This window comes from Hemiscyllium ocellatum, chromosome 25, assembly GCF_020745735.1.
Source record: "Hemiscyllium ocellatum isolate sHemOce1 chromosome 25, sHemOce1.pat.X.cur, whole genome shotgun sequence".
NCBI lineage: Eukaryota > Metazoa > Chordata > Chondrichthyes > Orectolobiformes > Hemiscylliidae > Hemiscyllium > Hemiscyllium ocellatum.
This window is the reverse complement of record NC_083425.1, coordinates 27,095,722-27,121,848: the sequence shown is the minus strand read 5'-3', so window position 1 is coordinate 27,121,848 and position 26,127 is coordinate 27,095,722. Positions and strand designations below refer to the sequence as shown.

The following is a 26,127-nucleotide window of genomic DNA, read 5'->3' as shown; positions in this document are numbered from 1 at the left end:
TCAAGGGTTTCAGTTGCAAAGTTAGGATGTAATAACTGCATAGTACATTGACATTGGCTCGAAACTTTAAATTTGGGTAAGAATTCTAATTTTCAATTTGGATCAAAATAAAAATGTTGCCTACTCACCTTTGGTGTAGTTTATCAGGCAAAATGTCACGGCCAAGGCTTCCCAGAAGAAGCAGTGTGGATATGTTCAGCAACTTAGGAAGGTAAGAGTGAAGATTGGTGCTGAAACCATGTTCACTTTCATGCCATTTTCTTTAACTTAAAAAATCCTTATGTCACTCTGACAGCTTCGGTCAGAAACTAATTGTGGAAGGATGGATGGGGTGGGGTGGTGGGTATTAGTGGTTGAGGGGAGATAGTATTGCAGGCAAATGGGTGAGGGTGAAGGGGGTTTGAAGAGTCAGATCTGTCCAGGCTGATCCAGTCCAAATATTGTTTTGGTTGGGGAGAGCAGGAATCAGGGAAGAATTAGAACTTGGAGAGGGATCAAGGGCATTGGGACCAACAGGTCAGCATTGAGTGGAGGATCGTAGATGGGGCTGGGATGGTAGTCTGAGTGGAGTGCTGAATTTGGGAGTCAACTTTATAGTTATCCAGGTGACGGGGACTTTGTGCACAGCGTTCCAGATGCTAGATAATTGTCCATCAAAAGTTTCAACTTCTTGGGCAATTCCCACAGTCAGCTTCATCAGGACTTCTGCATGGGCCTGACACCCAACTTCTACCTCTGACTATCATTCTATTGGAAGGCCAGTCATTGTCTACAACTGGTATTCAATAACGTTTTAAAGTAACGACTGAAACATTACTCATGTTAGGGAATGACCTTCAAGATAACTGGACCAAAAGTGTTGGCAAACAAAAGAAACTTAATCTCAGTGACAAATCTTGAAATTTTATGCCTGACAAGATAAAAATACCAATCAAGGGTGTGTTGAAAGATAGTAATCTTTCTCAGTGCGGGTGCAGAACCAGTTGTTTGCTTGGTATTTCCACTGCTAGTTTAAAACATCGCTACTTAATATAGACATGTAATAGGATTTGAGATGGCTGTCAAAATTAATTTGTAATTGAATGAGAAACTAATCTGGCATGTGACAACATAGTATGGATATATTAAGGGACGTTTTAGTTTGAAAGATGCCAACTTCACTCTAAAGTACTTAAAGTAGATATTCTGAATGGAAATTGATTTGCAAAACAGGTTGATCAGCTTTTGAAACAGAACACCAGGTTAACACATCACATGTTAGCCTTGCTAGCAAACTAGTTCCAATGAGAGATACTTCAAGAAAGTTAACCTCTTTCACATGCAAAGTGACCCACTTTATTTCTGCAGTTTTGTTGTATATGCCTAGCAATACTTTTTAATTTTTTTATTCTATAAATGTTATATTTGACTTTTGATTTCAAAACTTTCCTGTCAATAAAATGTTTTTTTATTTACTAAGCAACAAACAAGACAAGTATTTACAGTTAACTTATGTGGTGTTCGTTATCCCTTTAAAAGGTCACTGTCTTTAAAGGTTGAAAATGGGGCATTTCTCCAGAGGTTCTAAAGGATGATTGAGTTACAGGCAACAGTGATGCAGATGGAACTGCAACTAACATGTTCAAAATGTTTAACCTTTCCATGACATTCAAACTGCTGAGGCTTGGCAATGTCTTTCCTGATATTTAAAGTGCATCTACATTGTCAGAGAATAACAGCAGAATGAGCTCCAGGAACAATTGGAAGGTTAAGTGGTCACCGCTTTAAGATTGCAGTTTCAGACAGTTGCAATCAAATCTGTTCCTTATTTGAGTGACTGCAACAGTGACTAAGGCTAGTTCACAGGTGAATATAACTTCATATTCTCAACAGTGACTTAAATGATTGTAGTCATTCATGCAAAAATATATATATATTCCTTTTTTTTTAAAAATGTTTCTCTGCCTGGTGGCTTCAGCTCTGTGAGAGGCTTCTCGGTTCACGTGTTAAATTCATCCCCTTTTCACCAAACCCCAAATACGAGCCCGCGCCCGTCCACCCTTTCCCCTGATAAGTAATTTAGGGAGGCCATATAGTCGAGTACATCCCCTCCTAGAAGATGAGGACCAGGTTGCTGCTCTGCCTGCTGGTTGCCTTGGCAGCTGCAGACCCCACCGTTTATTTTAAGGAGGAATTTACTGATGGAGATGCCTGGACACAGCGATGGGTTGAATCAAAGCACAAATCTGACTATGGAAAGTTCAAGCTGACTTCTGGCAAATTTTATGGTGACCCTGAGAAAGACAAAGGACTCCAGACAAGTGAGGATGCCAGATTCTATGCTATGTCTGCAAAGTTTGAACCCTTTAGTAACGAGGGGAAGACTCTTGTTGTTCAGTTCACGGTGAAGCACGAGCAGACCATTGACTGTGGTGGTGGATATGTGAAGATCTTTCCCTCAACCCTAGATCAAACTGATATGCATGGAGACTCCAACTACAATATTATGTTTGGTCCTGATATTTGTGGTCCAGGAACAAAGAAAGTCCATGTGATTTTCAATTACAAAGGGAAGAATCACTTGATTTCTAAGGATATTCGTTGCAAAGATGACGAATTTTCACATCTCTACACCCTCATTGTCCGGCCAGACAATACTTATGAGGTGAAAATTGACAACCAGAAGGCTGAATCTGGTAGCTTGGAAGAAGACTGGGACTTCCTTCCACCCAAGAAAATTAAAGATCCAGAAGCAAAGAAACCAGAAGACTGGGATGAGCGTGCAAAGATTGATGATCCAGAGGATAAGAAACCTGATGACTGGGATAAACCTGAGCATATTCCTGACCCTGATGCCAAGAAACCTGAAGACTGGGACGATGAGATGGATGGTGAATGGGAGCCACCTATGATTCAGAACAGTGAATATAAGGGTGAATGGAAACCACGTCAAATTGATAATCCAGATTACAAGGGCAAATGGATTCATCCTGAAATTGATAATCCTGAGTACACTCCAGATAACAACCTTTACCTTTACAAAGATATTGGTGTGATTGGTCTGGACCTCTGGCAGGTTAAATCTGGAACAATATTTGATAACTTCCTGATCACAGATGATGAAAAGTTTGCTGAAAAGTTTGGAACAGAAACCTGGGGAGCAACTAAGGAGCCAGAAAAGAAAATGAAGGAACAGCAGGATGAAGAGGAGAGGAAGAAGAGGGAGGAGGAAGAAAAGGATAAGGAGGATGATGCTGAAGGTGATGAGGAAGAGGATGAGGATGAAGAGAAGGAAGAAAAAGAGGAAGACGAGGAAGAGGAAGAAGATGAAACTGAAACCATTCAAAAGGATGAGTTATAAAGATTGTAATAAATGCTGAGAATGAATGGCAGCAGGGCAATGTGCAGAAAAGAATTACACAAAGCAATTGGGACCCCTTATTGGAATGTTTTTGTTTACGAACAAATTTAGAAAAATGAGTCAGGTTTTTAGGGGTGGGGCAGAAGGTGAAAATGAGGATACCCACTGAGGAGGGGACTTCTGAAATTTCTAAACCTTTCTTATCAAAACTTTGATAGCTGGAGGTCAGCTTCATTAATGGTGAGTAGGGAGAGTTCAAACCTGAGTGGAACTTGGATTGCTGTGTTTTGCATCTTGAGCATGCCACCCTGACTGAACACTTGATGGTGATCCTGGGAATCATCTGAGCATTTTTATGCTTTTTTTTTTAAACTGAGGTGTTAACATTTTTAAACGTTTAAGTGGGTCAACCCCTCAGGTTAAAATTTGGTAGAAGCCCTCATCTATTTGCTTGCTGCCAATTTCCAAATTTGGGTTCCAATGCTGTTAGATTAGCTTGTTTTGTCTATTTGTCTAGGTAAACATGATACACTGAACAGTGTACTTGAGCATGTTTGAGATTCTACAGTTGATGCCAGTTAATTTCCAGGGTCTACTACTTTTATAAGTTTGTTTTTTTTGGTTGGTTTTTGATAACCACTCTTCCCAAGTGTAATTAAAATCTGGTGATGGGAATTAACATTAGGGATGATCTGATTTAAATTGACCAATTTCACTTCCATTTGGGAGTTCCCCATTTAACAGGCTTCAACTGTAATTGTATAGCTGCCTTTTTCCATTCAGAACAATTGGGTCGAGCAAGACTGCACTGGTTATATATAATGGATGTTTATCAGCTCTTTCCAAATCCAGGGTCAACTTTTGCCTTTGTATTTTGCATTCTTTATAGGAGTTTCAAGGAAAGGAAGGGAAAAGGTTTCTTTTATTTCCAACAACATTCAAAAGGAGACTTAAAATTTCTGTACAGACAGAGTCTAAAGTTGTCATTTTAATCCGTTATTTAAATGTTGTAAATTGGTGATTTAATCTATGACTGTTTGGAAAACTTGTTCTGCGTGCAATACAGAAATACGTTTGATCACATTTCTACAATAAATACCAATGGAAGTGAAATGACAAAAAAAAATGTTTCTCTGAACACAAATTGCATTTAACTAAATTAGAGTGTTTAAATGATCGACTAAACAAGTGACTCTGTTTAGTTTTGACCTTGATGATCACTGCTATCCATGGTCAAGTGAGTCCTGCCCTAATTACTTTATGTGCTCAAATTTGTCTAGAACTATCCATTGTACCTTTTTAATATATAACTCACATACTTAGGAGAATATTATGCTGATAACAGTAAATAAATGCCGCCAGCCATTGGTGAGATTCAAGTTTGCCCACAAGCATTTTCTGAACTTCCACATAGCAAGTTCCCATGAGCCAATCATCCAAAAGGCACGATGCCCTATTAAGGGAATCGGGCATCAGTGTGAATAATATAAACAAGTGTGTGTGCCTCCTTCAGGAGATTAATGGGCTATTGCTAAGCAGTTGAAACACTGAATCAGGAAGTTGTATACTTGAATGTCAAATGTGCTCCCGGAAGTGAAATAAGCAGAACGAAAGAAAGAAACAAAAGTAAAAGTATATTTTAAGGAAAGAGAGAGAAAAGTAAAGGTATATTTTAAAATCTCCATTCATAATTAGAAGTAGTAGGAGTGTGACGCTGCTTTAAAAAGTTGACTTTTCGGTACCAGAGAGTTTGTTTGGATGGAAATTTAGATATCCCACATCTTAAATGGTTATACATCGCCTTGGAATGGAAAAATACTTTTTTATTTTATAAAAACGTTTTATTAAAGTTCACCCACTCTAAACTTGCTGCACTCTGCTTTCAATTTCACACCTTAAAATTGACATTATATCTGCTGTTAAGAGAGGCATGGCTCTTGATTGACAAAAAGCCCCGCTACCTGGCTGAATGAACCCCAGCCATGGTCCCACCAGCAAAAAGCAAGCCACTGTTTCTTAAATAGTCACTGATCTCATTGCCCATAGAAATCTTCTATTCTTTGTCTGCAATCATAATCAGTTCACTTCTACCTTCTTCCCCAGATCCACAAAGCGGGAGGCTTTTATTTTAGTCACATGGAACTTAATTCTCTTTATATCTACTCTACTTTTTCTTTCCTTGTCACAAACTTCCAAGATTGTCCTCTGCCACTGGTGGTGTAACGAAAATGGGAATAGGCATAGATTTCAGAGAGTAGGAAAGTTGCAGATTATTGAGGTTGACACAAGGCAACGGAGATCACCAAAGCTGAGAATTTTAAAATCACTAGGATAATGAATATGGGAACCTACGTAAATTAAGATGTGCATACACCCTGATCCTTCTGCTCTTCCTCACTATCATTCCTTCTTAAACGAACATAACCTTTCAGATATTTTAATTGTTGCCAAAAATTGAGGCCTGACCAAAGAAAGATGGTAAAAATTTTCTTCCCTAAAACATTGGTGAACCGCATAGACTTTTACAACAATAGATGATTCCTTCACGGTCACCATTATTTAACTAACTTTCACAGACTCATAGTCATAGAGATGTACAGCACAGAAACAGACTCTTCGGTCCAACTTGTCCATGCCGACCAGATATCCTAACCTAATCTAGTCCAATTTGCCAGCATTTGGCCCATATCTCTCCAAACATTTCCTATTTATAAGGAAGAGGACTCGGGCCGAATGGTCTTACTTCCACTCCTATGTCTTAAGGTCTTATATACTCATCCAGGTGCTTTTTTAAATGTTGCAATTATACCAGCTCGCACAACTTCCTCTGACAGCTCATTCCATACATGCACCACCCTTTGCATGAACAAGTTGTCCCTTAGGTCCCTTTTAAACCTTTCCCCTCTCACTTTAACCTATGCTGTTTAGTTTTGGATTCTCTTACTCCAGAGAAAAGACCTTGTCTATTTACCCTATCCATGCCACTCATGATTTTATAAACCTCTTTCTATCATTGCATGTCCAGTACCTATCAACACAGGCTGCTGAATCACTTATACTAACACTAAGTTTTGTACATCTATTCTCATTATCCAGTTTAGAATTCAGAACTGATCAATAAGTGAGCTGCACTGTTAAACTCCGCAAATGCATTTTGGAAAAGAAATTATAGGGTTCAAATTGAAATCAATACAGAGCTTGTTGTGTCACAAAACTCACAAAGCATCTTTGCCTAATGCATCTTTCTTTGGCATTAGTTACTGGCACTTAGCATTGTTCTGAAATTCAACATGAACATTTAAATTTAATAACGCATCAACTTAGACAGTCCTTTTATAGTGCTTTTGAGCTTCATTTTGTTTACGAACTCTGTGTTGGACTAGTTTGAAAGTAATCAAAATTTAAAATCCTGTTGAGCAGCCCAACAGTTAGTAACAAAGGAATGGATGATGTCAATTTATATATTGCAACCTCTGTGATACTATTGCAACTGTCAAATTTCACTGACTCCATTAAGAAGTCTGCTTGTGCACAAGTCTCTAAGCAACTGGTGACACTAGTATACAGTTATTGTACTGGAAACTTTTTTTTTGAAGCAACTTAAGTCATCTATGGGTTTAACTCCATATCTCACCTAATACAAGTCAATACTGCACATGTCGAGACCTCAATAAGAGCCAGCACAGCTACAACATTACAAGACAAGACATTTCTCAAAAGAAAACACAAACATGCATAAAAATATCTAAATGCTGGCAATTCTCGGTGTCCTTGCACCGATGATTTCAAATAATATGAATGCTACAAGTCCAATTACTACTCTGATATAATATGTAGAGAACATAACATGATTCAAGATGATCTTGAATGATATCAGTAGCCATACAGGAAATGTTACTACTGTGGCATGTTTGAAAAAAGTAATTGATCACAAAAACAATTCTGATGGCTACACCAATTTAGCAGAATTAAAAACATCAGCTGCTTAAACTATATGCCAAATTTGCTTGGGGATTTTGAATTTATATTTTTAAAATTTGATTTATAACCAATAAAGCCATATCAGAGCCTGTAGTCTGAACTATATTAAAATAATTTCATTTACAACAATGAGACAATAACATTCTTTCCAGAATTCTGTTTTCCTCTGAATTTGGAATTTAATCTCAGTAAACAAAAGGTAATATTCTTCTAATTATTTTAAGGAAATCGGCCCTTCGTGCTCATGGCAACATTCCAACAGATCAATGTCACTACCAAGTACCTCTACTTCCAAAATAATTGATGTTGTGGGTCAGACATAACATATGTCATGGATTGTTAGTTTCCATGCCATCTTCATCCTGAGCTCGTGTCATGTAGAATATGAGATTTGCATTTCCTTGTGACATGTGTTGAAATAAGTAATAAAGTCTCAGCTGGTCAAATCAGGTGGTATAATTATCATGCGAAATGTGGTAGGCACCTAAACAACTTTCAAGCATCACACTTTATAGTCTAGAGACATACTTTGAATGTTAGAATTCTGTAACTATTGTAGTATATAGCTATGCTGTTTGATAGCTGTAGCACATTTCAAACTTCAGATAGTGCTTCTAAAGCACTTCGATTTTTACTCTTATAGTTTATGACATTATCTCAAGCCACTCACTCAGTGCTATGAAAAGTAACCAACGATCAATTGTTGAGTTATGTTTTACATGTATAGTTTTACTATTCCTATACCATTTCCAACGAGAAAATGTGGAACTGAATGGCATGATCTCCTTTTCTAATCTCGCTCTCTGAACAGCTTTGAACAATTAAACGTGGGCTCACAGACACTTTTTTCTCATTCAATTGGGCAGAAATCCAAGGTGAACTGACTGACAATTTCCCTGCCAATGTTCCCTGTGCTTCCTGGAAACACCCTATCAGGATATCAGAACTTCAACCTAGATTTCATCAAATGTTAACGTGCAGTGAATTAATAAGGAGTATATACAATACGAAGTCCATCAATAAAATTGAGCCAGAGGAAGGAGAACTTATGCACTGCAATACATGATTTAAATATTAAAGCTTGAGGCATTTGGTTGCACTTATTTGTATGACATAACTCATCTGCAACTGGCAAAGCGAGCGTAAACGATAGTGGACGTTTTGTACAGAGAGAGGTTCTGCGATTCACTGCATCCTTTTTTAAAAGAAAAATTACAGAAGGTTGGCCCAGACACAAAACTACCACATTCTCAGATTAATCACATGAACAAGTCTTTCCAAATTGCATTTTTATATCGGTCTTCAAGGAGCTTCTGAAACTTTGTGTACAAGGACAATAATATGCATGTTATTAAAGATTTGGAATTTTTATCATTGAATGAATTACCATAAGCCTGGATGAGTAGTTTCTATATTTTTTTAAAACACATTTTATCTTATTCAAAATCAAGTTACTCAGACCTGGTAAACTGAAAGAAACTTTATAAAATGCTTGTAATTTTGTATCAGAATTATTTGCAACTATGTTAATGAGAGTCAAACCAGTTTTCCACTCTTCAGAATATCTACTGAAGTACACTTGTAAAAACAGGAGCTTACTTGCTTTATTGCATTCGTTTCTGGCAGTCCACATTGGTGTCAAAAAAAAATGACATTTGTCCTCGGCACCTATGTACATGAACGTGTTTTGGAGTGGTCCCTCCATAGTGATCAAACATTAAGCTGCAATTTTGTTGTAAAAAAGTACTAATATTCATTGTTGCAAAAAGAGTAAAGGATCCAATAGCACATAATATGTAGTTCAAAATGGAAAAAACAATAAACATTGAACTTTAAAAAATGTATGAAGGATCAGGAAAACATAATATCAATGGTTACTTAATGCTTAATGTTCCTTGAACTTCACCTTTATGTCATGAAACAAGAAAATGTAGTATCCTGGAAAAAGGGAAGTCCCCCTAGTCCTAGTAGACCATAGGACTGCTCTCATTAGAGAGAAACAACTGATGGTTTAACCAGAGTGTGACCATGCTGAAGGGAGATGTTGAGAAGGAGCTTCCTTCAATGGTAAGTTCAGCGAGTGCAGGAGCAAATTACTGTTGACACTGGAATGTGTACTAAAAACAAAAGGTGCTGAAGATCAGAGCAGGTCAGGCAGCATCCATAGAGAGAAACCAAATGCAAACTGGGTAACTGCTTTGCAGTACACCTCCAATTCGTGTACTAGCATGACTCCAACCTTTCTGGAGCCAGTCATTTTAATACAGCATTTTGCTCACTGCCAACTTGTGTGTCCTTGGCATGCTGCAATATTCCAGTGAAACTGGAGGAGCAACATCTCATCTTCAGACTAGGTATTTTACAATTGGGCTGAATATTGAGTTCAACAACTTTAGATTGTGAAACCACTACCATTCCTTCGCTTTATTTTAGCCTTACTTGTCACATTCTCTGTCACCATGTCCTCTTTCCCCTTCCCCCACCCCAGAGGGACTATCTGGTCTTTCCTGTCACACTATTGATCTGCCATTCTCACATTCCGATCACTTAATCTGAAATATCAACATCCTTTCTCCCCCTGCACTCCACACCCCACATTACTATATAAATGCTGCGCCTCCATATTTCACATCATCTAAACTCAAAATGTTTTCTTGCTTTCTATCCACGGATGCTGCCTCACCGCTGTGATGTCCAGTTCTTTTTTCAGCCAGTGAAGGAACTGAACCCACATTGTTGGCATCACTCTGCAGTGCAAACTGACCAATCAGCCAACCGAGCTAGCTTACCCACAAAAAACTAGCCGCTTGTAGTCCTAATAGAACAGATAGGTATAGATAGTTAGATATTGTTGTGGTTCTGTTCGCCGAGCTGGGAATTTGTGTTGCAAACATTTCGTCCCCTATTCAGGTGACATCCTCAGTGCTTGGGAGCCTCCTGTGAAGCGCTTCCGTGATCTTTCCTCCGGCATTTGTAGTGGTTTGTAGTGGTTTGAAGCACTTCACAGGAGGCTCCCAAGCACTGAGGATGTCACCTAGATAGGGACGAAACGTTTGCAGTGGTAGTAGAGACATATGTCGGCGAGGTTGATCTTAGATTAAGATAAGTGCTCGGCACAACATTGTGAGCCAAAGGGCCTGCACTATGCGGTACTATTCTATGTTCTATAACTGTAGGAAACCACTTCAAGCACAACATGATAGTAATATCAAAGGAAAAATCTCATCAAGCCATAACAGGAAATATGAGAGCAGATGACCAGAGGTTTTGTCAACAAGTTAGGTTAAACAGGGTCTTTAAAACGGGGAAAGAAAAGAGGAGAGGTTTAGCAAATAATCTCAAGAGTTGTTGGCCATAATAAAAGGAAAGTGAACATCTTGGAAGTTTATGGTGCTGAAGCAAATTAGGTAAAGGAAAGAGCAAGTTTGGAGATGTTGAAAAGATGAATGATGCAATATATTGCAAGCTTTGCGTATTTAGTTCTGTTGACCTGCGTAATGGCCTAGGTCAATTGTGGTTGGCTGCAACTACTCATGTGTTTAATTTGAATATAGAGGCAAGATTGTTAAAATTGAGGCATTTTTTTAAACTCAAAGTCAGTAAACAACCACTCAATGAGATTCTGAATGAAATTTAGTGCAAATTTGGACACTGGCAGCAGAGTTTGGGTAATATTTTAGTTTGCAAAGAGTGGAGAAAGTAGGCCAATTAAGGGTACATTGGAATAGTTGAGTTGAAAGATATTGAAGTCACAAATCAGGGTTTCTTTAAAACCTGAGCAAAAATAGGGATGGAGTCATGCTATGTTATGGAAGTGCAATTCTGTCATTTCAGTGATGGCTCAGCTTTGTCAAAAACTCATTTCTGGATTAGCTAGGACACCAGGGTTGTGAAAAGTCTCATTCATCCTAAACAGAGTTGCCAGGAAAAGATGGAATCAGAGACTAAGAATATCATTTTTGCTGGGAACTGAAAGAAATGAATATCTCCAAGCTTTACAGTATTTGGAAGAAAATTTTGAGGTGACGTTTGCTGCTGTATATGCAAAAGTGTGATAATTAAGAGCCACTGGAAGAGTCAGAAAGTGTAGGGAGGAGGCAGAACTGGTTTTCATCAGCGTCCACGCAAAAATTGATGCTTAGTTTTCAGATGATGTATGTAGTGAGAGACATCAGCATGTTTAAGGACTTTTGAGAGGAAAGGGAGATTGGAGACAGGGCAGGAGCTTGTAAAGATGAATAATCATGTGTGTCTTAGGAGGTGTGACAATGGCAGGTTTGCACAGTTGGGGAGATTTTGAAATACCTGAGGAGAGAGTTGTTAAGCCAAACCAGCATAGAGCGCAGGAAAAGACATTGGATGGTCAGAAACTGGGTTAGGGTTCGTAAATTAGAAGCTTAATAGGAATAAAATCAAATGACGGTCACCTAAAAAAATGTATACGCATGAAGGGAGACAAGGAAAAAGATACACAGAAATTCAGGGGAGAATCTTAAGAAACTGACCCAGTGGACTAGGGAAAGGGAGGGAGGAAAATGAGGTTGTGAAGTGGTTGGTCTGAAACTTGGTGACAGAAAGTCTGTGAGCTCCTTGCACTTGCTCAGGTGAAGATTAATAAGATAGAGGCGAAAGATCTCAATAGGACAGTTTATAATAGCTGCAGAAATTGTGGTAAATGGAGAGTCACAGGCTAGACATTTGGGATTTTGAAAGTGTTGTTCTCAGAGAATGGCAGTAGAATTTTTGTTTTCCTAAGGACAAAACAGGAGGCAGGATTGGGAAGGGAACTGTGAGTGGAGAGTGCTAAGCGTAAATATTCAGGGCCAGCACTGTGAATGGGCACAGCCAAGACATGGGAGATAATAAAGTCAAAGTGAAAATTGTAAACATATTTAATGGAGTTTAGATGCAAGTATTTTTCTTATTAGGTAATAAAAATGTAACCTGTTAAATAGTGCATTAAAAGATGCATTAAAGGATCCTGCGGTTTTCTTAACATTGTGTAAAAAATCTGACTGGGAAAGAACTAAATGTAACATTCCAATGTTGTACAACAGCAGTGGAAGCAACAATATGACACTAGCATTTTACCAGAAATTTACTCAATCAATGAAAGTTCAACTTGCACTTTGTGGAAAATGTTCCATAGTTGCACAGCACCAGGAATCTGAGCAGGAAGTTTTTAAAAGTCACCCGAAGCAGCACTTTCCAAGTTGGAGAAATGCATCAAAGTATCAAGGGTTTAGTAAGTAAAAAAAGACACAAATCACAAATTGAGGACATGATTGCTCGAAATTGTATCACTCTGCTGCAGTAGAAGGGAGGATTGGAGTTAGAAAAGCAGAGATATAAGCCACAAACAACATTTGAAAAAGATGGCTGTGGCCTAGAAATATTGGAAATCAGGATTCTGAAATCAATATATTTTTGCTGGAGGGAGAGGGAAGAGATGAGGACCTTGCCTACCCTATCGATCAGTGTTAAGATTAGTATCGGACCTGTGCAGTGACATGTTGGAGGAATTGGAGTTTGCATACGGTGGTCCTCAGATTTATGCACAGCCTGCCCTGAAATAAATCCCAATTTCAGAGTTTGTCACATTATGCCATACACAAATGGAAACCTATATTTATCTAGCACAACCTAATATCCCATGTTTTTTTGTCAGCCTTGGCTCCATCGTAGAATTCTCACCTTCTGGTTAAAAAAGCAAGTATTAAAGCCCAAGTGCTTTAAATGTTGAACACAATCTAGGTTCATGCTTCTTTGAGTTCTGAGGGAATGCTATACACCACTAGGAGACCATCTTTCAGATGAGACATTTAACTGAGACCTAGTTTCCCTCAACATTAGCCAACAAACTTACAGTACTAGTTCAATTAGAGAAAGGAATCGTTCCAGGTATCTCACAAACAGTGCCTAAAACAAATCATCTGGTCATTATTATCGTTGGTGTTTTACTGTGTTTAAATTGGTTCCTATGTCTCCTACTAGTGACAACATTTACAAAGTATTTCATTGACTACCAATGCATTAAGATGTCCTGAGGTCATGAAAGGTGCCATATGAATGCCAATATTTTCTTCTGGTAATGGAAAATGTTAAGATCACCATGCTTCTATATATAAGGCAAAGCAGACTTCGGGGTACTGCAAGATGGTAAAATAATAAGGTTGAGCTAATTAGTAAACTACTTGTTAGCTAATCTTATTACTGTTGTATAATACCTTTCAGGCTGTGTGTCTTAGTCATAGTCATAGGCTCATACGGCACAGAAACAGACCCTTCAGACCAACCAGTCCGTGCTGATTATGTTCCCAAATTAAACTAATCCCACCTGCTTGGGCTTGGTCCACATCCCTCCAAACCTTTCCTATTCATGACTTTTAAACCATTTCTTCAAGAAGTTCATTTCACACATGAACCACTGCGTAAAAAAAAACCCTCCAGTATTTTTAAAATCTTTTTCCTTTCACCTCAAAAATATTCAAAGTTTGGGAGAAGATTTGTAGCTCGGGTGCTCGTTGTTGTGGTTCTGTTCGCCGAACTGTGAGTTTTTGTTGCAAACGTTTCGTCCCCTTTCTAGGTGACATCCTCAGTGCTTGGGAGCCTCCTGTGAAGACAACAACCTCAAAAATATATCTGCTAGTCTTGAAATCTCCCATATTAGAGAAGACACCTTCCATTCATCTTATCTATACCCCTGATGATTCTATAAACCTCAAGGTCATCCTTTGACCTCCCTATACTCCAGTGAAAAATTTCCCTCGCCTTATAACTCAAACTTTCTTAGGGTAGACTTTCCATCAGAACACAGGCTATGTGACCGAACAAGTCCACACTGACCCTCCAAAGAGCACCCCACCCAGACCATCCCCCTAACCTATCCCTGGAAACCTGGATTTCTCATGGCTAACACACCTAACCTATTGAACACTGAGGAATTTGGCATGGCCAATCCAACTAACCTGCACATCTATGAACTGTGGGGGAAAAAAAACTGGAGTACCCGACAGAAAGCCACCCCAGTTTTATCAGTGCATTCCAGGTAAAATGACAGAACAGTGCAAAAGATCGCAGAAACTCCAGCATAATTCATGAAAAATAATCCATTTTCTGCTAGTTTCAATACTGACTTAAAAATAATTATGTCAAATCCAGCACTGTCCACAGAACTGGTACATCCCATATTAAAATGACAGTCTTCACAATTTAGACTCTTTTCAAGGAGGATCTCCAAATTAAGGTAATTTTGATAGGCGTCCAGATCTCAGTAGACATGTTTTAAAATATATTTATAAGTACTGAAAATACTTAATTTACTAAGAAACTGAAAAGTGTACACCAAATCAAATAGCTCAGTGTTTAATTTAACTTTTGAGCAAATTATATCCAGTAATTTAAAAAAGGGAAGACTGAACACATTGTATTTGAGTTACCACTCCAATACAAAAATGATTTTTTAAACAAAATTATACTTTTATTATGCTGAGCTATAATAGTATATGGCAATGTTTAAGATTATAGAATGTAAGTTGCCTAAACTATCCCATAACTGGCAAGACAATGCACACATACTCCACCATTTCTGGTTGACCAAACCAAATCCACAGTCAAATAGAAGAGACTGTTCATACACCATATCCTGTGACAAGTGGTGTGCCACAAGGATCGGTGCTGGGTCCACTACTTTTCATCATTTATATAAATGATTTGGATGTGAGCATAGCAGGTATAGTTAGTATGTTTGCAGATGACACCAAAATTGGAGGTGTAGTGGACAGTAAAGAAGGTTATCTCAGATTACAAAGAAATCTTGATCAGATGGGCCAATAGGCTGAGGAGTGGCAGATGGTGCTTCATTTTGGAAAAGCAAATCTTAGCAGGACTTACACACTTAATGGTAAGGTGCTAGGGAGTGTTGCTGAACAAAGAGACCTTGGAATGCAGGTTCAAAGCTCCTTAAAAGTAGATTCACAGATAGATAGGATAGTGAAAAAGGCATTTGGTATGGTTTCCTTTATTGGTCAGAGGATTGAGTACAGGAGTTGGGAGGTAATGTTGCAGCTGTACAGGACATTGGTTAGGCCACTTTTGGAATATTGCATGCAATTCTGGTCTCCTTCCTATCGGAAAGATATTTTGAAACTTGAAGAGTTCAGAAAAGATTCAGAAGGATGTTGCCAGGGTTGGAGGATTTGAGCTATAGGGAGAAGCTGAATAGGCTGGAGATTTTTTTCCCTGGAACAGTGGAGGATGAGGAGTGACCTTATAGAGGTTTATAAAATCATGAGTGGTATGGATAGACTAAATAGACAAAGTCTGTGGTGGGAGAGTCCAGAACTAAAGTGCATAGTTTTAGGGTGAGAGGGGAAAGATATAAAAGAAACCTAAGGGGCAACTTTTTCATACAGAAGGTGGTATGTGTATGGAATGAACTGCCAGAGGAAGTGGTGGAGGCTAATACAATTGCAATATTTAAAAAAGCATCTGGATGGGTATATGAACAGGAAGGGTTTGGAGGGATATGGACTCGGTGCTGGCAAGTGGGACTAGATTAAGTTGGGATATCTGATCAGCATGGACCAGTTGGACTGAATGGTCTGTTTCCGTGCTGTACATCTCTATGGCTCAGTTACATCATAACCTTCAAGCAAACAGACTTCATGATATAAATATGGCTTGAGTGTTATAAATCCTGTCTTCACTGAGACTTGATCATGTTGTACGGGCCAAACTTTAATATGTAAGCTCTAGTGTTCGCATGTTAAAATCAACATTTCAGTATGACTAGCCTCATCATATTAACACGGTGTCGTGGTGTGATGAGACACTGACTGGCGGTGGGACGATCGTCTGACCCCTTTAAACAAAATCAATGCGCTTTAGAAAGAACAAAAACAGAAGTTGCTGGAAAATCTCAGCAGTCTGGTCTAGTTAGCCTTTTTCAAAACAAGCTTTAGAAAATACATTTTATATTATCCCCCCACCTCAGATTAAAAGATTCAAAGCTGTTTTCTGCACGACCACCCAGGTATGTCTGAGAACAACAAAGCGTCTGTAACCATGTGCTCAGCATCAGATTATACCGCGCTCTGTACGGACACACATCGACCTTTTTTTGTTGTATGTGGGGATGCCGGTGTTGCACTGGGGTGGACAAACTCAAAAAAAACACACACGACACCGGGTTGTAGTTGAGCAGGTTTATTTAAAGCGCTCGCGGTTGGACTATAACCCGGTTTCGTGCGTTTTTTTCCCCACTTATTTTAATTTCGTTCGCCATCCCTGCAAAATACTCGGTGTTGGAGGTGGGCCAGCCTCGCCAGTGTTTCAGGTGGTAGGCAGGCAGGGAAGGGAAGAAGGAAGAGGAGGAGGAACAAAAGCATCATCGCCACTGCAAGAGGACGTGAGAGACGTGACCTGAGAGGATGAGGCGGTGAAGGGTGCTCTGTCTCCCCCGAATCATGAGTAATCCGGGGGGAGGCGTGGTATATTAAAACAAGAAAGCGGAAATACACGGGGGAAAACTGAGGCGGGTGATGCACTTGGCTTAGAAACGGCCCTGGGCTTTTGTCTCCTCATACAACAACGCAGTGTCAATCTCCCTGGCAGACCCGAGCTGCAGTGCTCATAAATCAGCGGGGAAATCGAATGGGAGAGCTTTCAGGTCAAACACAGCAAAATCAATGGGAAATCCTTTCATGGCTCGGCTCTCTTTGGCCAGGCTGCTAGGCAAAAAAAAACCCAGTTGATCAGAGAGCCTTTTCAATCCAGTACATCAGATGACTAAACCTTTAAGAGGTTTAATTCTATCGAAAGAACATAGGCAGAAATTAACCCATTTCCTCTCAATGCTAAAACACTTCCATCGAATTTCTCTCTGGTCAGGCATGACAATGTGTGCCTTGGATGAAATACAAGGCAGTACCGTAATAAAATGGTGCGGATATTTAAAAAGGTCACGCACTTTACAAATCCAATCTCCATTATAGTAAGGTGCTCCGTAGTGGATATAGTTTTAATTGAGGGCTCTACATTGCTGTTTCTCCTTGCACTCCATCTGATTTAAATCCTTGCAGACCGTGTAAGGTACAATACTTTTTTAAAAGTTTGCCAAGAAACATTCCGCTGCTCAGCACAGGAGCATTGGGCAAGCAACGGGACCATGCTGTGCTGAACTGGGTCAAATTCAATGAAACAAACGGTTACCGGGCCATTTCCTCCTCAGATCGTCCGGCAATGTCCCCCTACCCGCCACCGGGAACTAGCACCCCCACCCCGGAGTTTGCCCACGTTAACAAAGGTGAATAATTGTAAGGAGCAATTCCTTACAATTCCTTATTTCCACCGAAGTGTGCCTCCAGGAACCAACCCCTTGCAATTGCTCTTGGGAACGCGTGTTGTGTAAGTTGCTCGTGGTCACCAACGCTTGAGACGCACCTACTTCTCAATTCACCAACACACAAAAAAAGGTCCAGCTTGCATTGAATCGTCAAAATGTGGACGTAATTTGATCGCCCGAGCCCACATCTCACCCTAGTCCTTGTTAAATGCGACTTTTCTTTGGTGGGGGAAGTCAAGCATCTGGTCAATGGCATTTCATGTGCTACACAATACTGCCCAAATTTAAGATGTTAAACGGAAAACGAGGACCAGAACACGCACACACACACGCGCGTTTAAATATGTAGCGCACCCTCACCGGAGATGCATAGAGTTGCTCACATTAAAGGCAGATTTAAATGGTGATTTTCAAATTTTCAACAAAGACATCGATGAGATTAACCTAGTCACCCTTCTCAACGTAGTCCCCTTTGTAACATATTATTTTAAGATAAGGTACACAGATAACCACATTGTACTCTCGAGATATGGATTTATAGGCTGAAGGTCGTTACCTCGTTGTTGGAATTGTTGCTCCCGACACGGTCAGACTTTCCTCCTGATGATGCTGTCCCACGCTTCTGCTCTTATTCACACTGCTGCGTCAGGCCCTGTGCTCGGAGCTGGTTCCGCTGGGTCTTAGTGGCCGGATCTCTCACAGTCCTTCCCTCCCAATGTGATCAGCACCTGGCCCCAGTACAGGCTCGGGTATTCATTTCAAACGTTGCCCATTCGTTGAAGTGATCAAGAGAAGAGGAATACTTCAAAACGTGCCAGAGAGACGGAGAAAGAGAGACAAAACAAAAAAAAAGCTCAGATTTCCACCACTTGTCATTTATCGAATGCACGAGTGTAGTCATAAGTTCAGAGCAGGTCAGACTACCTCTGGTGGAGCTGGTTTACTCCCTTCCACATACACCTGAGGAAGATCAGAAACGAAACAAAAGTGGAATGCTGCCACCACCGGAAATACTCAGCAAACCAGACAGCATATGTGGTGATAGTAAAACAAAGGTCCACGCTTCACCTCGATTGACTTTTAGATCTGGGAATAGTTAAGAGACGTCGGGCTTAATCTTAGGGTAGTTTGGCAAAGTACTATTTTTTGCTGAGCTGAAAATGTGTTGCTGGAAAAGCTCAGCAGGTCAGGCAGCATCCAAGGAACAGGAATTTCGACATTTCGGGCATAAGCCCATGCCCAAAACGTCGAGTTTCCTGTTCCTTGGATGCTGCCTGACCTGCTGCGCTTTTCCAGCAACACATTTTCAGCTCTGATACTCCAGCATCTGCAGACCTCACTCTCTCCTCAAAGTACTATTTTTATCAAGTTTCATGGAGGATATTGGACACAAATCTCTAAGAAGTGGTACTGGTGATCACGATCAAAGCCTACTTGTACATTGATGGATTGGAATGGAATCCTTTTCTATTGATGACCTCTACTGTGTTGTGATATGGTGTTCTGAATGTGAAGTGTGCAAAATCCATGATGCCTTGGTCTGAGGAAAGCAAGCTATGTTGCGGAAACCTACTGCCCACGCTGCAGCACTGACCTTGTTGTGGGGAACCAAAATATTCCTCCTCCTTCTTCCTGCACCTTTGCCACATTGGCAACAACAGCATCTGTACCACTGCTGTGGCTTTAACCATCAGTTATACTTGCAGTGAAATGTGTTAGGAACACAAGTTACAAGATGTTAGCAATAAGCACGGTCAATAGTTGCATCACTTACCAATGAGGCTTAATGTGATCGTCCACAGAGTGAAACATGGAGAATCCCAAACACAGAACATTGCCTCTACCTGAGCAGCCACCTCTCATCTACACCTGACATCAATGCAGAAATAGAACATCCCATCCTAGCTGTGAGCTCCAGCTTCAGACAACAATGGATGAGAATCTTTGATGACCGTCACATCTGTGCTGATATTAAGGTCCTTGCGTATAATGTAATTATGCTTCCAAAGCTTGGACAAGAATAGATGCCACCTCAAGACCCTTGAGCGGTACCATCAACATTGTGTGAAATGGATTCTCTCCATTAGCTGGGGAGGACACAAACTAACATCAGCTTGAAGCATCTAAAAGCACGAGCACCAAGGTCACAATCATCCAAAACTAACTCTGCTGGGCCAGCCATGTGCTGATGATGCCTGCATTCTGACTCCTAAAACGAATCATCTCCACCCAGCTCAAGAAAGGCACTCAAATGAGAGGACAAAGAAAGTATTTCTAAGATCCCTCTAAGTTTCTCTCAAAAATTCTTTGAGAATTTGAGAACACCCAGCAGCAAGAGGAAGAACAGAAAAGAAAGCAGAGAATGAAATACCAATGTGCTCAAGCCTAAGGACCACCTCCACCAGAAAAATGCGAAATGTGTGGCCAGAGATGTGGCTGTAGGATCAGGCTCATCAGCCACACAAGGACCTACAGAACTGTGACCAGTGACATGGAATTTTCTAATGGACAATCATATTCTTTAGTCAGTGATTGCCGACGATGATCCTGGCAAGGAGCACCAAGGAATTACTCTTTTTGTCACTTTCATCTTGGACTTTAGCTTGATGGGTTCTTCACACACAAAGCAAAAAGCATGCAAGAGCTGCGTGAACACTGAACCTTCCTTCCTCAGCCCTGCATAACCCATGAAAGACATCATTGCATGATACTTAGTCCAGGTACAGAGGGCATCAGTTCCATGCTCCTGTGTGCACTATGACTTGCATTAGCACTGAGTGCTTTGTGACCTCTGGGTGCCTCTTTTAATGTTGTCTCTGATTACTTCTGTGTCACAGAAATGCCCATCTACAATTTGCAAAGGCCAATGACATGACGATCAGATTTGAACCTCACACATTAGGACATTGCCTGTATTTCACATGCACAATGATATGACTGCAAATCATTGAACCTACACTCCAAAGGTGCATTATTGATGCAAATGCCCCTTGAAGGTCATTGTGTTGTGTAGCAGTGAAACCTGCATTTCTGGATATCCAACTGGCACACTGAGCATTTGAGGATGGTATTAGCAATTGGCAGATCATGGAAGACAGCTCAGGTCAGCATGGACACCATGAGGATCAGATTCTTCCTTATTGTCAGCGTCTTCCCCTACCCCACCCCCAGAACCCTATGCCCGTTTCTACCCTGCACTTCCTGGGCAGCCCAACTTGACCAAGTTCCCACCTACTACCTTAAACTGAGACTCCAACTGTCCTCCTTTCCCCCTGAGCACCCCTATCATTAAACTGAGGTGATGACCATCTATTGCCCTGCTCCCTGCAGCATCGTTTGTCTTCCCATGCATTATTGGTTCCCTATACCCCCCCCCCGCCCCCCATATATTGAGTTTACCCCTCCATATTCCAGACTGCTGCCTACAATCCTGAATGTTGATCCCCTCCTCCTTTCTGATATCTGCAGTGGCCCTGATATCAAATCCTCTGCCACGGACATTCCACTGATGCCCAGGACTGACCATCACCTACTCCTCAGACTGTACTGAGACAGACCCGAATGACACAACTAAGAGGGAAGGGAACAAATGAAACTAAAGCAAATGATGAAGAGAAACAAAATGGGGCAGAAGTTACAGACTGAAATCTATGTGAACTTTGTTGAGTGCAGAAGGATGCAATGTACCTAAATGAATGACAAGCTGCTGGTGCTCAAGTTTCTGTTGAGCTTCACTGGAATATTGCAAGAGACTGTGGACAGAGAGGTCAGAGTGGGAACAAGATGATGAATTAAAGTGACAGGCAATTGGAAGCTCAGGGTCACATGTCAGCACTGATTTAATTTGTTTAATAACCCCCTTCTAACCTTTAACAATTCTGTCATTCTGTTCATGAACACTTTCTCTCTCCAGTGAAATAGGAATGGACTGGTAACTTCAAACCATACTGTCAAGAGCTATGTTACCTATTGGGATTAGCATCCCAGATAAAGTTCATCAGGTTTGACTGAGCCAGGGCCACACAAAGCCTGTGGAACCAATCTGGAACCTATCTATTCTACACAATTCCATTTTCATCCACATGCTTATCCAATGACCATTTAAATGCTGTTAACGTTGGCGAGTCTCCAGTGTTGCAGGCAGTGTGCTCCATGCCCCTACTACTCTCTGAGTAAAGAAAGTACGTCTGACATCTATCCTACATCTATCACCCCTCAATTTAAAGCTATGTCCCTTTGTGCTAGCCATCACCATCCAAGGAAAAAGGATCTCCCTGTCCACCCTATCTAACCCTCTGATTATCTTATATGTCACAATTAAGTCATGTCTCAATCTTTTTCTCTCTAACCAAAATAGTGTCAAGTCCTTCAGCCTTTCCTCATAATACTTTCCCTCCATACCAGGCAACATCCTAGTAAATGTCCTCTGAACCCTTTCCAAAGTTTCCACATCCTTCCAATAATGCAGTAACCAGAACTGTACACAATACTCCAAGTGCGGCTGCACCAGAGTTTGTATAGCTGCAGCATGATCTTGTGGCTCCAAAACTCAATCTCTCTCCCCATAAAAGCTAACACACTGAATGCCTTCTTAACAACCTTATCAACCTGGGTGGAATTTTTAGGGATCTATGTACATGGTCACCTAGATCTCTCTGCTCATCTACACTACCAAGAATCTTACCATTAGCCTAGTACTCTTTATTCATGTTGCTCCTTCCAAAGTGAATTACCTCACACATTTCTGCATTAAACTCCATTTGCCACCTCTCAGCCCAACTCTGTAGCTTATCTATATCCCTTTGTAACTTACAACATTCTTCAGCGTTATCCACAACACTACCAAACTTAGTATCATCCGCAAATTTACTAACGCATCCTCTTATGTCCTCATCTAGGTCACTTATAAAAATGACAAACAGCAGTGGTCCAAACACATCCTTGCAGTACACCATTCATAACTGAACTCCAGGATGAAAGTTTTCCGTAAACCACCACCCTCTGTCTTCTTTCAGCTAGCCAATTTCTGATCCAAACTGCTAAATCACCCTCAATCCCATGCCTTTGTGTTTTGTGCAATAGCCTACAACTGTGGGGAACCTTATGAAACACCTTACTGAAATCCATATACACCACACTGCTTTACCCTCATCCACCTGTTTGGTCACCATCTCAAAGAACTCAATAAGGTTTGTGAGGCATGACCAACCCTTCACAAAACCATATTGACTATTTCTCTCTAGATGATTATAAATCCTATCTCTTATAATCTTTTCCAACACTTTAGAACACAGAACATTACAGTGCAGATCCTGCCCTTCATCCCTCGATGTTGCGTTGACCTGTGGATTAATCTAAACCCACCCCCCTACACAATCACATCATCATCCATATGCTTATCCAAGGACTGTTTGAATGGCCCTAAAGTGGCTGAGTTAACTACATTGGCAGACAGGACATTCCATGCCCTTACCACTCTCTGAGAGTGCCCCTGACATCTGCCTTATAACTATCACCCATCAATTTGCAGCTATGCCATCTCATACAATCCAATGCCATCATTCTAGGAAAATGACTCTCACTGTCTACCCTATCTAATCCTCTGGTCATCTTGTATGTCTCTATTAAATCCCCTCTTAGTCTTCTTTCCATTGAGAACAGACACAAATCCCTCAGCCTTTCCTCATACAATCTTCCCTCCAGACCAGGCAACATCCAGGTAAACCTCCTTTGCACCTTTTCCAATGCTTCCACATCCTTTCTGTAATGGGGATACCAAAACTGTATACAGTATTCCAAGTGAGACTGCACTAGCATTTTGTACAGTTGCAGAATGACATCACAGACATCACACAATCCCTCGATCAATAAAACCTAACACACCATATGCCTTTTTAATAACACTATCAACCTGGGTGGCAACTTTCAGGGATCTGAGTACCTGGACACCAAGATCCCTCTGCACATCCACACTACCAAGAATCTTTCCATTGATCCTGTATTCAGCCTTCCTGTTATTGTTCCCAAAGTGAATCACCTCACATTTATCTGTATTGACTCCATTTGCCACCTCTCAGCCCAATTCTGCTGTCCCCCCTGCAACCTGCAACATTCTTCCACATTGTCCACAACTCCACTGAATTTAGTGTCATCTGCAAACTTACTAACCCATCCACCAATGCCTGCGTCCAAGTAATTTATAAAAATGACAAACAGCAGTGGTCCCAAAACAGATCCTTGTGGCACACCACTAGTAACCGGACTCCAGGCTGAATATTTTCCATCAACCATCACTTTACACTCAACCAAAGTAATGCTCACTAGTCTATAATTACCAGGGTTGTCTCAACTCCCCTTCTTGAACAAGGGGACAATAATTGCTTTCCTCCAGTCTTCTGGAACTATTCCTGTAGACAATGATGACATAAAGATCAAAGGCAAAGGCTCTGCAATCTCCTTCCTGGCTTCCCAGAGAATCCTAGGATAAATCCCATCTGGCCCAGAGGATTCATCTATTTTCACACTTTCCAGAATTGTTAAGACCTCCTCCTTGTGAACCTCAATTCCATCTAATCTCGTAGCCTGTAGCTCAGTATTCTCCTTGACAAAATTATCTTTTTCCAGTGTGAATACTGACAAAAAAATATTAATTTAGCGCTTCCCCTATCAGCTCAGACTCCACGCACAACTTCCCACTACTATCCTGATTGGTCCTAATCTTTCTCCAGTCATTCTTTTATTCCTGATACATCTACAGGAAGATCTAGGATTTTCCTTGAATATATCTGCCACAACTTCTCATGTCCCCTCCTGGCTCTTCTTAGCTCCCTCTTTAGGTCTTTCCTGGCTAACTTGTATCTCTCAAGTCCCTATCTGAGCCTTCACGTCTCATTTTAACATAAGCCATCTTTTTCCTCTTGACAAGAGATTCAACTTCTAATGTAAAACACGGCTCCCCTGTTCGACCACTTTCCCCCTGCCTGACAGGTACATACTTGTCAAGGACACGCAGTAGCTGTTTAGATTAGATTAGATTAGATTACCTACAATGCGGAAACAGGTTCTTCGGGCCAACAAGTCCACACCAACCCTCCGAACAGTAACCCACCCTGACTAATGCATCTGATAACTACGGACAATTTAGCATGGCCAATTCACTTAACCTGCACATCTTTGGAATGTGGGAGGAAACCGGAGTACCTGGAAGAAACCCATGCAGACACGGGGAGAATGTGCAAACTCCACACGCCCAAGGCTGGAATTGAACCGGGGACTCTGGTACTATGAGGCAGTAGTGCTAACCACTGAGCCACCGTACCACCTGTTCCTTGAATAAGCTCCACATTTCAATTGTGCTCATCCCCTGCAGTTTCTTTCCCCATCCAAAGCATCCTAAATCTTGTCGAATCGTATGATAATTGCCTTTCCCCCAGCAATAACTCTTGCCCTGCGTTATATACCTATCACTTTCCATCGCTAAAGTAAACATAACCGAATTGTGGTCACTATCACAAAAGTGCTCACCTACCTCCAAACCTAAAACCTGGCCAGGTTCATTACCCAGTGCCAAATCCAATGTGGCTTTGCTTCTTGTTGGCTTGTCTACATATTGTGTCAGGAAACCATCCTGCACACATTCTTCACTAACTGTCCTTGGTTCTGCCTTACCCCACACAGTTTCCAATTAAAGTTCCATCCTTTCTGATTCAAATCCATCCAAGATTACAGGAATCTCAGAGACATGCAACACTCCTGAGACCACTGTTTTCGTCAAATCTTCAGATCCACATTCAATGCCAAGCGCCATCACATGCTTACTCTCAATCTTCTCTCTTCATCTGTACCACCTCCAATTACCTCAAAGCTGTCCCAGTTTGCAGTTTCATTTCATTCTTTATCTCATTCAACAGTTCAACAAAAAAGAATTCTCTTCCTTTCAGATGTTAAAGAATCCACAAATTCCCAGGTACTGACAGTCCTCTGGATTCCTACCACCCCCCCCCCCCCCCCCCCCCCCCCCCCCCCCCGCCGCCCTTCTCTCCAACTCCATCCCTTCTTCTAATCCCATGTTTTGTCATGTATTTGCTACACCCTTGACTTTCCTCTCCGAGATTTAACAATCTGTGCTCAGCAAAGGACGTAGTGTTATACATCCCCACCTCAATGCATTTCAGGTATAACATGGCATTGAACTCTTTTGTCATCTACCTCCATGTCCCCTTCTTCTAATCCAGCCCCATGGATCCTTTCACCAATCTTCAGTATGTCTTCTCCATCTGGACCAATCCTTCTGGCCTTTTACCTTGAACTTGATGTCTTCATTGAGAACTGGTGTTTCAAAGAAGAATCATGCTGGATTTAACTCTTGTTTCTGCCTCCTCCCATGCTTGATATTATCAAATACTTTCATGAAGCTAGCTAACCATCAGTACAGGAAATTCTTGCCTTGGTCCATAGTATA

The 26,127-nt window shown here is 40.8% G+C and overlaps 2 protein-coding genes across 4 annotated transcripts in view; one reads left to right on the top strand and one right to left on the bottom strand.

Annotated features, from left to right (window-relative positions):
* LOC132828044 (monocarboxylate transporter 4-like) overlaps positions 1 to 26,127 on the bottom strand; it is a 107,327-nt gene that overhangs the window by 28,557 nt on the left and 52,643 nt on the right. Inside the window, exon 2 of one of the 3 annotated variants that reach the window (XM_060844965.1) lies at positions 18,223 to 18,468. The gene's annotated coding sequence lies outside the window, so the exon portion shown is untranslated. Of the gene's footprint in view, positions 1 to 128; positions 171 to 18,222; positions 18,612 to 26,127 lie in introns of those variants that run through there. The other 2 variants (XM_060844966.1, XM_060844967.1) reach the window with 2 other exon arrangements.
* Positions 1,957 to 4,445, top strand: LOC132828041 (calreticulin-like). The gene has a single exon (XM_060844953.1). The coding sequence runs from the start codon at positions 2,099 to 2,101 to the stop codon at positions 3,338 to 3,340; it is 1,242 nt and encodes a 413-aa protein (XP_060700936.1). The 5' UTR covers positions 1,957 to 2,098; the 3' UTR covers positions 3,341 to 4,445.

What these genes read in the sequence shown, in the direction of transcription:
- LOC132828041 (XM_060844953.1), top strand. Translation starts at nt 2,099, where the DNA reads ATGAGGACCAGGTTGCTGCTCTGCCTGCTGGTTGCCTTGGCAGCTGCA.